The sequence below is a fragment of the Mustelus asterias genome, chromosome 13 (assembly GCF_964213995.1).
Source record: "Mustelus asterias chromosome 13, sMusAst1.hap1.1, whole genome shotgun sequence".
In the NCBI taxonomy this organism is placed as follows: domain Eukaryota; kingdom Metazoa; phylum Chordata; class Chondrichthyes; order Carcharhiniformes; family Triakidae; genus Mustelus; species Mustelus asterias.
The window spans coordinates 63,069,642-63,084,599 of NC_135813.1; the positions used below are offsets into that span (position 1 = coordinate 63,069,642).

At 42.9% G+C, this 14,958-nt stretch overlaps 1 protein-coding gene across 1 annotated transcript in view; it reads left to right on the plus strand.

The window, feature by feature from the left end:
- The window catches only part of LOC144502700 (transcobalamin-2-like), a 48,763-nt gene that overhangs the window by 25,723 nt on the left and 8,082 nt on the right, over nucleotides 1–14,958 (plus strand). Inside the window, exons 7-8 of the mRNA XM_078226915.1 lie at nucleotides 2,986–3,154; nucleotides 14,489–14,657. Of these exons, the coding sequence (XP_078083041.1) occupies nucleotides 2,986–3,154; nucleotides 14,489–14,657 (338 nt within the window). The remainder of the gene's footprint in view (nucleotides 1–2,985; nucleotides 3,155–14,488; nucleotides 14,658–14,958) is intronic.

The following is a 14,958-nucleotide window of genomic DNA, read 5'->3' on the forward strand; positions in this document are numbered from 1 at the left end:
TGCGCGTGCCAGGCTCATTCACCCACCCCCCGGCGACTTGTGAGGGAGCACTGCAAACCAGTTTATCCAACTCCAATGCACATCCCAGCAGTTATAAGTGAACTTAATTTTAATTTAATAGCATTTCGATTTAAATTTTCCCGAGAATATTTTACGATCAGTCTGAACCTCAAAATGTGATGTGCGCCCTCAGACCAGAAAGTTGGTCCACTTTGAGATTGCAGGCAATTGAAATGCTAGTTTGAGACCATGTTCACTGAGACACAAAATTCTTATACAAACATGTCTTGATTGAAAACTGTCAAGAGCTGGCGTACAACCCAGTCAGGGTGGCTTAATCCAAACACATGCTTTGTTCTACAAGTAATCAAAGAGGAGTTTTACCCTGGTGGAAAATGGGCCTGTCTTTCCAGTCTATCCCTATCAAAAATCGTTCATGATTTTCAATGAATAGTTAGCATAGAAATGGTTTCCAGTGGCAGTTGAGTCGGTAACCGAAGGATACATTTAAGATAATTGGGGACAAACTCAATATTTTATTTTATAAACTCGAGTTGTTATACACTGTCCAAAATGGTGCTAGAGGCAAATTCTGCAGTTGTTTTCAGAAAATTATTGATATGTAATATAGATACCGTATTTGAGTATTGATATATATTTGACAAGGAGGCACAGTGGTTAGCACTACTGCCTTACAGCGCCAGGGAGCCAGGTTCGATTCCAGCCTTGGGTGACCGTCTGTGTGCAGTTTGCATGTTCTCCCCTTGTCTGCGTGGGTTTCCTCCCATAGTCCAAAGATGTGCGGGTTAGGTTTATTGGCCATGCTAAATTGACCCTTAGTGTCGGGGGATTACATGGGGTTATGGGAATTGGAGGATTACATGGGGTTATGGGGATAGAGTCTGGGTGGGATTGCTGTCAGTGCAGGCTTGATGGGTGGATAGATCTCCTCTGCACTATAAGGATTCTAAGATTCTAAGGGGAACCTTGCAGGGCTGGGGGGGGACGATCAGGTTGAGACTTGGCTGGGACTCTTTGAAAGCGGCGATACTGACATGATGGGCTGAATAGCCTCTTTCTGTGAACTCAGACTGCAGCTGGCATCCATCTTTAGCCTATGCACTAGCTGTCTCAGATGCCTGTAGAAACTGATATGGAGTCACAAAATTTCTCATGGCAGAGGATGGACCACAGGGTGCTTCGGCCAGAGAAGCTGACTGACCATTCTATGCCCAGACAAATATGTTCAACCGCCTAGATTCAATTCTGCTGCTTTCATCGATGTGCAAATGAACATGTTAAGGTCATGCACGGTACAATTTATCAAAGTGGAATGAACATATTAGAATTATGCAGATATCTTGTGCATTGATTTTGAGTTCTGGATGCTGGTCCAAGTTCAATGTTGTTAGAAATGTTGGCATTTTATTGTTTTATAAACTGAGTGCCTGGGTTAAATATTTTAAATGAATTAAATCTATTCTTTTGATCTTTTGCTTTAGTTTTATTTCTACTTTTAACAAATTTGATACATTGGTGGGTACATTGTAGCCTGTGTCACATGGTCTGATCGAAGTGGTATTGTTCTGTTATCCAGAGAAGGTCATGAGTAGAGTTGGACATGTTCCTGGAGGTGTCATTGCATGATCTCCAAGTGCCCTGTTCCCACACTCTGCCATTGGTTGGCACACCCCACTGTCTTTGCAGCGTTCTACTTTCTCACACCAATTAAAAAGTGAATAGAATCTTCATTACACCATTGGATGATTAGAGTCATAGAGATATACAGCATGGAAACAGGCCCTTCAGCCCAACTCATCCATACCGACCAGGTTTCCTCAACCGAACTAGTCCCATTTGCCTGCTTTTGGCCCATATCCCTATAACTCTTTCCTAACCATGTACCTGTCCAAATGTCTTTAAATGTTGTAATTGTACCCACCTCCATCACCACCTCTGGCAACTCATTCCATATGTGCACCACCTTCTGTGAAAGAGTTTCCCCTGAGGTCCCTTTTAAATCTTCCCCATCTCACCTTAAACCTATGCCCTCTAGTTTTGGACTGCTCTGCCTTGTGGAAAAGACCCTGGCTATTCACCTTATCTGTGCCCCTCATGATTTTATAAACTTCCATTAGGTCATCCCTCATCCTCCTATGCTTCAGGGGAAAAAAGGTCCCAGCCAATCCAACCTCTCCTTATAATTCAAACCTTCCAGTCTCGGTAATATCCTTGTAAATCTTTTTGTTTCACCTTTCCAGTTTAATAACTTCCTTCTTATAGCAGGGCGACCAGAATTGTATACAGTACTCCAAATGTGGCCTTATCAATGTCTTGTACAGTTGTAACATAACATCCCAACTCCTGTACTCAATGCTCTGACCGATTTAAGGCAAGTGTGTCAAATGCCTTCTTCACCACCCTGTCTACCTGTGGCGCCACTTTCAAGGAACTATGGAATCAAACTGCCCATTATCCCATTGATATTTTTCTAATTAACAATCAAATGTGTTCAGAAAATGTTTGTTAATGCCCCATGACTTTTCTCCCCTAGGTTGCTCGCAGAGAGCTTCCTGAGGTTAATCATTATTTCCTAGAGGGAACCTTAATCATGAGTGGGCTTGTATAATTCTTCGTCATTAATTTTTGATAATGAGTGAGTTTGTTAACACTCTGGGTGGCACTACAACGCCCATTATTCTGTGGGTGGCATCAAACGTTGGTGACTGTAGTTCATGTAGAGCAATGGCTTGCTTAAAGAAGTTGTAGCACTGCTGTTCCACAGCATGTGTTCTTTATTCTGACCATACTCCAGTATGTGCTCTCTCTAGCCTGCTGTTCTCCTGTGCAGTAGGTATATCTTACTTTTAGAGCCCACTGATCCCAGTGCAAATTCTCTATATAAAGTCATTACCCAGAACATAACCTCACCTGTAAATTGTACAAGTCATCTTAACATGAACATTAATAATCTGTTACTTTTAGGCTTTGTTGGCTGTAAGAGATGAAGCAAGATGGTTAAAGGGGAAAAGAGCACTGATTGAGGCCCCGGAGGAAGCCTTTGATAATCCAATGGTGCTGTCTCAGCTATTACCGGTCCTATATCGAAAAACCTACCTGGATATTGGCCAAATGGAGTGCAATGATGAGCATGGTAAGCAAAGGATGAGATCTTACTAAGATAGCTAGTATTGCTAAGTTGCTAACAAAGAAAGGTGAGTGACTGGGGTGATGTTGCTTAACTGGAGAGGGATGGGGCATGGACGTGTAAAAGAAAAGGGAGCTTGAGGACTGATTCTCTTTCTCCACAGCCACAAAGTAGGGTTTGGCCATTGCTTCTGCTATATTTTTATTCTTCCAATATGATTTGGGAACTATTATTTTCTTGCGTATGTATACATTCAGACTACCCTACAGCCTATGTATGGAAATCACAACGTATCAGTCCACAGCACATGGTGTGATCTGAGAAATATGTTTGTTGAAGCTCCAGCATTTGTATTCAAATCTGTGATTATTTCAAACATCAGAGACCTGCAACACACAACATGGTGGCTGTAGGTGTCTTGTGAGTAAAACCCAAACATTACAAGTTTTAAATTTATTTATTAGTGTCACAAGTAGGCTTACATTAACACTGTGCAATGAAGTTACTGTGAAAATCCCCTAGTCGCCACACTCCGGCGCCTGTTGGGGTACACTGAGGGAGAATTTAGCATGGCCAACGCACCTAACCAGCACGTCTCTTGGAGTGTGGGAGGAAACCGGAGCACCCGGAGGAAACCCACGCAGACACAGGGAGAATGTACAGACTCTGCACAGACAGTGACCCAAGCCGGGAATCAAACCAAGGTCCCTGGCGCTGTGAGGCAGCAGTGCTAACCACTGTAAATGAAAGAAATGCTGAATTTGATTGCGGAAAATCAACCGAAATCCGAGACAGAGAGAAAAAACTTGGGGAAACCATACGAAAATAAAATGACCACCACAGCAGTGAGAATGCAGCTACTGGCACGGATGGATAGGGAGGCTGATGATTTCATAGAGGCATTTGAGAAGTTTATCAGAAGTGCAGGTTGACATTCAGTAGCTTTTTAAAAAGCACTAGTGAACTCGAACGGGTCAGCTACATTCTTTTGTAGGCAGGAGAGAAAGGATTAGATCTGTTTAATAGCTGGGAGAACAGTGAAAATTATAGTTAAAAACCCAGACAACATTTTGGAGAAAGTCAGCATGCATCTTCAGCCAGAGTCAAACTGTTGAGTCTGCCGACATGAATTTCAAAGTCTGAGGTGGTAATCATGTGAACCTGTTGATAATTTCTTAACCAGATTTGAGAAATGAAGCTAGCAAGTGTAAATTCAAGGAAACAGATCAAAGGCTGATAGATCAGCTCATATGAAGCTTCGCACACCTTAGACCATAAGACAGGAGCAGAAGTAGGCTATTTGACCCCTCCAGTTTGCTCCAGCATTCATGACCGATGTGATGTACAGAAGCTTCTAATTGGAAAGGACAAGCTCACGATAATGCAGGCTACTGACACTGCCAGTGCACATGTAGCTGTGAGTAAACAGCTAACTCCCCAACAGCTAGCCTTCAGTTAAGTCAAGGGAAAGGCAACAGAGCTGATTCCGTTAAACAGCAACAAACAAATGCGTGCAACACTGATGTGGCCAACCACATGAGTTCACAGAGAGAAGGAAATGTCCCATATACAGATCATGCTAGAGCTTTTGGAAAGCCTAATTATGGTAAAAATGTGCAGAATAAAGAAAGTAGATGATAAACAAGTTGTCAGGTGTGGAGCAACAGGGCAAATGAGAAAGGAAAGAAACCAAATCATCCATACCCTGGAAGACAACTATGAGTTTGAGGATACAATATACAGCTGCCTGAAATGATCTCACAGTTTCCAGAGAGACAAAATTCACACAGCTATTCTGATCAGAAAGAAGGTGAGAAATAAGCCCACAGCCATAAATCTGAAACTTAAGTTTGATACCGGAGCACAGTGTAACATTATCTCACTCAGACTATATCAGAAGATCTTTCCTGAAAATTTGGGGGAAACAAAATGTACCCAAAGAAAGATGTTCTGAAATTGAGCAACATCTTGTTGATGGCATATGTTGGAACTGAGAATTGACAGCTAGGAATGACCCAAATCAGGGGGACACAAAGGAAAAATGTTAACTGCATGTTCTACATCACTGAAACAGATGGCCCTGCTGTCCAAGGGTTGAGCAGATGCAAAGAGCTTCAATTGATCTCAGTAAATCATGAGTTGAAAGAGGTGACTGTTGAAGGTAGAACACCTATTGAAAAGTGTCCTCCACTCAGAAGGAAGAAAGACCTTTCAAATACACCCATAGTGTTTTAATGAAACGGCTGAATGCTTTGAAGATTTTGAGTGTCACATCACTATTAATCCAGAGAAGAAGCCAGTGATTCAACCCCCACATAAAGTGTCAGTGGAACTGAAAGGAAAGCTGGAAAGAAATGACTCCAAGAAATGGAAGATAAGAAGGTGATTACCAGAACAAACAAAGAACAATACAGCACAGGAACAGGCCCTTCGGCCCTCCAAGCCCGTGCCGCTCCCTGGTCCAAACTGGACCATTCTTTTGTATCCCTCCATTTCCACTCCGTTCATATGGCTATCTAGATAAGTCTTAAACGTTCCCAACGTGTCCGCCTCCACCACCTTGCCTGGCTGCGCATTCCAGGCCCCCACCACCCTCTGTGTAAAATATGTCCTTCTGATATCTGTGTTAAACCTCCCCCCCCTTCACCTTGAACCTATGACCTCTCGTGAACGTCACCACCGACCTGGGGAAAAGCTTCCCACCGTTCACCCTATCTATGCCTTTCATAATTTTATACACCTCTATTAAGTCTCCCCTCATCCTCTGTCTTTCCAGGGAGAACAACCCCAGTTGACCCAATCTCTCCTCATAACTAAGCCCCTCCATACCAGGCAACATCCTGGTAAACCTCCTCTGTACTCTCTCCAAAGCCTCCACGTCCTTCTGGTAGTGTGGCGACCAGAACTGGACGCAGTATTCCAAATGCGGCTGAACCAACGTTCTATACATCTGCAACATCAGACCCCAACTTTTATACTCTATGCCCCGTCCTATAAAGGCAAGCATGCCATATGCCTTCTTCACCACCTTCTCCACCTGTGACGTCAACTTCAAGGATCTGTGGACTTGCACACCCAGGTCCCTCTGCGTATCTACACCCTTTATGGTTCTGCCATTTATCGTATAGCTCCTCCCTACATTATTTCTACCAAAATGCATCACTTCGCATTTATCAGGATTGAACTCCATCTGCCATTTCTTTGCCCAAATTTCCAGCCTATCTATATCCTTCTGACAATGCTCCTCACTAGTTTGCACATTCTCCTCGTGTCTGCGTGGGTTTCCTCCGGGTGCTCCGGTTTCCTCCCACAGTCCAAAGATGTGCGGGTTAGGTTGATTGGCCAGGTTAAAAAAATTGCCCCTTAGAGTCCTGGGATGTGTAGGTTAGAGGGATTAGCGGGTAAATATGTGGGGGTAGGGCCTGGGTGGGATTGTGGTCGGTGGAGACTCGATGGGCCGAATGGCCTCCTTCTGCACTGTAGGGTTTCTATGGTTTCTAAACTATCTGCAAGTCCTGCCAATTTTGTGTCGTCCGCAAACTTACTGATCACCCCAGTTACACCTTCTTCCAGATCGTTTATATAAATCACAAACAGCAGAGGTCCCAACACAGAGCCCTGCGGAACACCACTAGTCACAGGCCTCCAGCCGAAAAAAGACCCTTCCACTACCACCCTCTGTCTTCTGTGACCAAGATGTGGAGATGCCGGCGTTGGACTGGGGTAAGCACAGTAAGAAGTCTCACAACACCAGGTTAAAGTCCAACAGGTTTATTTGGTAGCAAATACCATAAGCTTTCGGAGCACTGCTCCTTCGTCAGATGGAGTGGATATCTGCTCTCAAACAGTGCACAGACACAGAAATCAAGTTACAGAATACTAATTAGAATACGAATCTCTACAGCCAGCCAGGTCTTAAAGGTACAGACAATGTGGGTGGAGGGAGCATTCAACACAGGTAAAAGAGATGTGTATTGTCTCCAGACAGAACAGCTAGTGAGATTCTACAAGCCCAGGAGGCAAGCTGTGGGGGTTACTGATAATGTGACATAAATCCAACATCCCGGTTTAGGCCGCCCTCATGTGTGCGGAACTTGGCTATCAGTTTCTGCTCAGCGACTCTGCGCTGTCGTGTGTCGTGAAGGCCGCCTTGGAGAACGCTTACCTGAAGATCCAAGGCTGAATGCCCGTGACTGCTGAAGTGCTCCCCCACAGGAAGAGAACGTGCCGGATCATCGACACGGATGCCATCATCTCACGTGAGAACACCATCTACCAGGTACACGGTACCTACTCTTGCAACTCGGCCAACGTTGTCTACCTGATACGCTGCAGGAAAGGATGTCCCGAGGCATGGTACATTGGGGAAACCATGCAGATGCTATGACAACAAATGAATGAACACCGCTCGACGATCACCAGGCAAGACTGTTCTCTTCCTGTGGGGGAGCACTTCACCAGTCACGAGCATTCAGCCTTGGATCTTCAGGTAAGCGTTCTCCAAGGCGGCCTTCACGACACACGACAGCGCAGAGTCGCTGAGCAGAAACTGATAGCCAAGTTCCGCACACATGAGGACGGCCTAAACCGGGATGTTGGATTTATGTCACATTATCAGTAACCCCCACAGCTTGCCTCCTGGGCTTGTAGAATCTTACTAGCTGTTCTGTCTGGAGACAATACATATCTCTTTAACCTGTGTTGAGTGCTCCCTCCACCCACATTGTCTGTACCTTTAAGACCTGGCTGGCTGTAGAGATTCGCATTCTAATTAGTATTCTGTAACTTGATTTCTGTGTCTGTGCACTGTTTGAGAGCAGATATCCACTCCATCTGACGAAGGAGCAGTGCTCCGAAAGCTTATGGTATTTGCTACCAAATAAACCTGTTGGACTTTAACCTGGAGTTGTGAGACTTCTTTCTGTGACCAAGCCAGTTCTCCATCCATCTAGCCACGTCCCCCTTTATCCCATGAGATCCTACCTTTTTCACCAGCCTACCATGAGGGACTTTGTCAAACGCTTTACTAAAGTCCATATAGACGACATCCACGGCCCCTCCCTCGTCAACCATTTTGGTCACTTCTTCAAAAAACTCCACCAGGTTAGTGAGGCCTGACCTCCCTCTCACAAAACCATGCTGACTATCGTTAATGAGTTTATTCCTTTCTAAATGCGCATACATCCTATCTCTAAGAATCCTCTCCAACAACTTCCCCACCACGGACGTCAAGCTCACCGGCCTATAATTACCCGGGTTATCCTTCCTACCCTTCTTAAATAACGGGACCACATTAGCTATCCTCCAATCCTCTGGGACCTCACCTGTGTCCAGTGACGAGACAAAGATTTGCGTCAGAGGCCCAGCGATTTCATCTCTCGTCTCCCTGAGCAGCCTTGGATAGATTCCATCAGGCCCTGGGGATTTGTCAGTCTTTATATTCTCTAACAAACCTAACACTTCCTCCCTTGTAATGGAGATTTTCTCCAACGGTTCAACACTCCCCTCCGAGACACTCCCAGTCAACACATCCCTCTCCTTTGTGAATACCGACGCAAAGTATTCATTTAGGGTCTCCCCTACTTCTTTGGGCTCCAAGCATAATTCCCCACTTTTGTCCCTGAGAGGTCCGATTTTTTCCCTGACAACCCTTTTGTTCCTAATGTATGAATAAAATGCCTTGGGATTCTCCTTACTCCTGTCTGCCAAGGACATTTCGTGACCCCTTTTCGCCCTTCTAATTCCCCGTTTGAGTTCTTTCCTACTTTCTTTGTATTCCTCCAGAGCTCCCTCCGTTTTTAGCTGCCTGGACCTAACATACGCCTCTTTTCTTTTTGACCAGTCCCTCAATTTCCCTGGTTATCCACGGTTCTCGAATCCTACCCTTCCTATCCTTTTTTTAACAGGCACATGCCCGTCCTGTAGCCCTAACAACTGTTCCTTAAAAGACTCCCACATGCCAGATGTGGATTTACCCTCAAACAGCCTCTCCCAATCAAGAGTCACTGAATCTACAGATTAGGTAAATTCTAGCAATGTGAGAGAGAAGACAAATGGACGGCTATGAACTTGCCTGGATCCCAAATTTCTTAATCAAACAATAGGGGAATCACAACTCTATCCCAACACTGGAAGAGGTCACACCAACAGAAGCAGATGTTTTCAGCACGCTTGGTGCCAGAAACTGACTATGAAACTGAAACTGGGCAAGAAATCTTCACTGTTGACAACATTCCTCACATTTTAATGGTACAAATTCCTGCATCTAACATTTGGTCTTGAAGTGTTCCAGCATAAAGTAGATGAGAGACATACCGAGAATGTAAAAGAGCAGTTGGCACAGTTGATGACATTAGAAGGGTATGACTTAGATGAGAAAGGTCATTGCTGCCATCTATATGAAGCCGTGGCGAAAACTTGGATCAAGTAAATCTACACAAATGCATAGTGAAGGTGACAGAATACCAATATTTTGGAATGGTCTACACACCTCATGCAGCCAAGCTGAGTCCTGAAAAACTTGCACCTAAAACGATGTGGAGAGAACTTCTCCAGAATGGGAATGGAGAACTGTAAGCTCAGAGACAGATCAGTTGTGGACTAGATAGGCATCTGCAAAGACATTAAATGAATTATATTTGCATGCATTGAATGCTAGAAGTATAGAAATGCACAGCAGCAAGAGGAGATAGTTACTGAAGTACTACCCAAACCATGCCAGAATGTGGGAGCTGATTTAGTTGTGCGCAATTAAGAATGGCATCTCATAGTTGCTTTAAGCTTTTTATCAGAAGGTGAAAGATTTGAGAGCTACAACATTAATCTCAGCAGTCCACATTCTGTTTGTTGAGCAACGGATTCCTGAAATTTATTATTTGGCTACTAATTTAAACACCCTCCAAGCTTTCCAGTTTAATGTGATAAACAAAGACAGGAGTTGACTCTTAATTCATTCAACAATATCCCTTTAATTAACACGTTAGCTACCAACTTAAACAGTTGCAACACTTATTATTTTACTGAACATTAACTCTTAATTATTTAACAAAAAACGGATACTACCGGGTTTGAGGAAAAACTGGCCAAGTCTGATCCCATGTAGAACCTATGCACATCGTCTTCTCTGAAGATGTTCCTCAGGGCACACCTCTGCAATGGTGAATCGCTAGAGTTGTCACTAGACGACAAAAGACTGCATGTGTCTTTTATCAACAAACCCTTTCACGTGCTTCCAGAAGATTCTCGGGCATCTAGCCAATTGTTTAACTGGAAACTGATCACATGACTCGAACAACCAATAAAATTACTTCTAAACTACACCATTATGCTTAGTTCAAATTACATGTAGCCACACAAATTCCATAAAACTCGATGCCATACGGAAACAACTTCCCATATTTGGTCAACAGAGGAAGCTTCAGCTCACATTCCCAGGCCAGGTCATCGCTTACAGCAACTTTGCCACCAGCATCTGTTTTTAATTATAAGTTGACCAAAATCCCAGAATGCTTAACTTTCAGTTACACCTGCTTTTTATTGCCAGTATTGGTGTTAAAGTCATTATTGTAGTTGTTCTTTCTCCGTCTACAGAGTAACATGTGATAATGGAACCCAATTCACATCCAGAGAGTTTAAGGAAGTTAGTGCACAGTGTAGGTTAATATCATCACCACGTTACCCAAGGTTTTATAAGAAGACACATCCAGTTGTGCAAGAAATGTCGAGAGACAAGGAAGATCCAAATCTTACCTTATTATCACTCTGAGCTTTACGTCTCGAGACTGATATAAAACCCCTTGCAGAGCAACTCAGTGGCAGAAAGTACAAGACAACTTTGCCAAGCAAGTTGCACCCTCCAAGTGACCAGGAGGAAGAAAAACAATAATTCACGGATATACAGGTTGAAGGAGGTCACCACTTCAACAAGCATGCCAAATCCTTGCCTGAGTTGTTGAGGGGAAAGACTGTATATACAGGATCCAATCACCAAAACCCTCAGCCCGGTAAAAGTTGTTGGTGAAGCTGAGATGTAAAGATCCAATGTCATTGAGACGGAAACTGATAAACAAGTGGGAAGGAACAGAATCCATGTTTGAGCTGAAAAGCAGAAAAGGTCATCAACAACACCAGCAATGAACAATTGAGACAGCAAGTGACATAACTTCGACAATGCCGGGAGCAGCATGCACAATATCGCCAGCACTGCGTACCAAATGATCATATGAGTTCCAAATAATTTGCTGTAACTTCTGAGTTTCCCAGTGTCATACTGGTGGGGGCTGAGGCAATTCCAGAGATGTACTGGGGAATCCCCTTTAGTCCCCAGGTAAGGTTTGCACAGCAATTACCCAGAAGCACAAACTTCTCCTGCACAATTGCCCTAAACCATTTGAAAATGCGACTTAAATCACAAACTTCAAATGGTTCCAACTGGATTACATCAATAGTTAGATGGATTAAAAACCTCTTCTGATTTCTGGGTAACTATTGTACAGACCGAGAGGTCTCTCTCTGTCCCTGCCACAGCCTCACACCCCACAGCACATTTCTCCCACCCCCACAAATTCTATCCATTGACCTTCTCTCTGGCCTGTCTTGTTAAGGGCCCTTTAAACTTACCTGGTTTACAGCTGCTAGTGGCATTAAAAAAAAAGGCGCAAGCCTACTTGCCTTTGACGCAGCCATTCGTCACGCTAGGCCCCGCACTGCCTGGATCGCACTTGGCCTGAACTGGAAGGGTGGGCGAGATAGGGTTGAAAATAAATTAAAGTAAAACATTTGGCATGGTATAGCAATCCAATACTGATTGCCACTTTGAGGATGTTCGGGGCCCTACGGCCTGGACCTTTGATGGTAACCTTGGCTGGAGATTTCTTTAATGGCTCCCAGCGATCTTTTGGGTTGTCATTCTTGGATGTTGTTTCTGGTTGCATATGGCATCTTTTCCTGGATGGAGTAGGAGGTTGAGGATCCGATTTGTCCTTGGTTAGCCCTCACCATTGCTCCTTTGTGTGTAATGACTTCATAGGATCTTGGTTTTAAACAAATCCTTCTCATTTCAGGTGGTTGCCACATACCTGCTATGAAATCCTGGATGCGACCTTGTTGTCCGAACTGTAAACTTGGCAATTTTGTACCTGCGTTTTTACCATGCATTTGGTCATTTTCTCTCGCAGCTTTAAAAGCTATTCTCTAATTTCTGAGAATAGCATGGGTAAGAGTAGGTAACTGGTACACACTGCTCTGCCAAATATGAGCTCTGTCGCTGATAAAATAGTTGCATGGATGTTGTGTTCAGATATAACATTGCAACATGTAGATTTATTTAATCTGTTGACGTTTGAGCATTCGGGATTTCGCTATGTGAATCATTTGTTCAATTAGGCCATTAGATTTAGGGTAATAAGGAGAAGAAATAGTGGAATCAGTATTCTACTTCTTTTTACATATCCTGAAATGACTTACAATTTGGTGACCATTGTCCATCATCATCTCTCTGGACGCTCCAAAAATAACTGAAAATAGGACTTGGGAGTATGCGTGACAGTTGTGCTTGACGTATGGTGACGTTGTTGAATAATAGGGCACTTGATGAATTGGTCAGTGATGAAGTCGGTACTGTGGACAAGGAGGTTGTTTTGGACCAAAATTGGGTAAGAACTTGATGTGGGATCAGTGTCATTGACAACTTAATGCCAATGTTCATACCCAGCTAACAGACTCTCTCTTGAGTCTTCTCATCTGATCCACGCCCATGTATAAATAATGAATTTGTTGAAGAATATCAGGTTTTATGGTAAACTGCCTGCCTTTAAAAATTACTTCCAGATAGAACTCTAGCTCATCATGGTAAGGCCAAAATGGTGTCTCGTGTTCATGGACATGCTGAATTGCGTCAGGTGATGGTTTTCAATGAAGGTGCTTCATGGTTTCCATTGAATCTTTCACTGTTTCGTCTTGTATCTGCTGTCATTTGCATTGCGCAAAATGGGCCAGATCAATTTGGAGAACATCTTCAAGTTTCACATCAATTTAAGTCAACTTGTCGATCCATGGAAATATCTTCTTATTTCACTGCGTTAGGCAATCTCCTCAGGGTAGCTGATGTGACAATCCAGTTACCTGGTTTGTACCTGAACTTGGCATCATAACTTGGAATCTTGATCAAGAGATATTGCAATCTTGGTGGTGCACTGATCAATGGTTTTCACAAATCATCTCCAATAATTTGTGATCAGTCTTTTGCCAAATAGGTAGGTATGAAAATGCATGATTCCAAACACTAAAGCTATCCACTTGATGTTGGAGTAGTTGGATTGCATTACAGACAGAAGTTTTCAGCAAATGCTCTTTTGCTCTTTTTGTAGCATGCATGCTCTTAGGACTTTTTGTGAGGCATCTATCTCAGGATAGTTGTCTCCCAAGCATCATAAAATTGCAATGCCAATTCTTCTGATAATGACTGTATCAGTGCTTCGAAGAGGTATTGGGTGGTTTTGGTGCCACTGGAAAGGCACATCCTTTCTCAACAATTCCCTTAAAGAGGATGACTTTTTCGGAAAATTGGGAATGTATGGAGACAGGAAATTGAAGAGACATCTTTGAAGATTGTCCTTAACTTGAAGAGTTAGCCTGGACTTAATATCTCTGTTTTACTTGGATCGGATTGGATGCCAGCACTGGAATAATTAGAGCCAAAAAATGGATCAGCTACATGTTAATAGCACATTTCTACTGATGGCATGCTACTATCCCTTAAAGGCAAATTATATCAAGAATTATCAAATCCATGAGATGGTGGAATATACTGCATCTAGGAGATAACTTTAATACTTTTCACAAAAGGGAACAAGCTTTAAAAGACTCCTAAATTCATTATAAATCTCAATTGTTAATTGTCTTTAGCTTGGACATAACATAAAAATGTTAATGATTGGAACTGTTATACTGATATATATAGGGGCATTATTATTTTAAAGAAAGTGAAATGGTATATTTTTATATGATTCCAATATGATTTAGGAGCTATATTTTCTTGTGTATCCAGAGTGCCACATTGCTCACTAGTGTACTACAGTTTGTCTCCACCTAATGATGGATCAGTCCACAGCACGTAGTGTGATCTAAGAAATACATTAGATGAAGGACCAGCATTGGAGTTTTAAAGGGAGATTGTTTTGAGCTTTTGTGAATCACAAGGTATAATAACTTCACCCCACCCAATGGTGACCAAAACAAGATCAGTGTGAGGGGCGGGGGGAGAGAAATCTACAAATGTGGTCTCTGTCTCTATGCGGTTCCATTTCAATAATGAATAACACTGCTTCTCCTATTGAACAGATGGCCTGAACACAACAAAACTGTCAGTGACCACTGAGCCCAACGTGACTCAGACAGGATTTGTTCATCTCACAGTCAAGGACATTAGCAAGGCGGACATTTGCAAAGCCAAGGTGCCACTACGTCAGAGAATGTCACTCCTTGATGTATTGAATGAAGCAAATTTCAAGTAAGATCATAATTTCCTAGATCTTTCAAGATGCCCTGCATATTCTTGCATAGTGTTTGCAGCTCAGAAACAGGCCATTTACCAGAAGTTCTTGTCAGTATTTAAGCATTCCATAAGAATACTCCTGTTTCATTTTACCTAATCCCATCAACAAATCCCTTCAATTATTTTCTTTCTAAAGTATCTAATTTTCCCTTTAAATACTTCTATTAATAATCGTCTCAGCTGTTACTTGGGTTATCAAGTTGCACTCTGTGCATAAGAAAGTTTTTCCTTAATTCTTTATTGGATCTATTAGTGA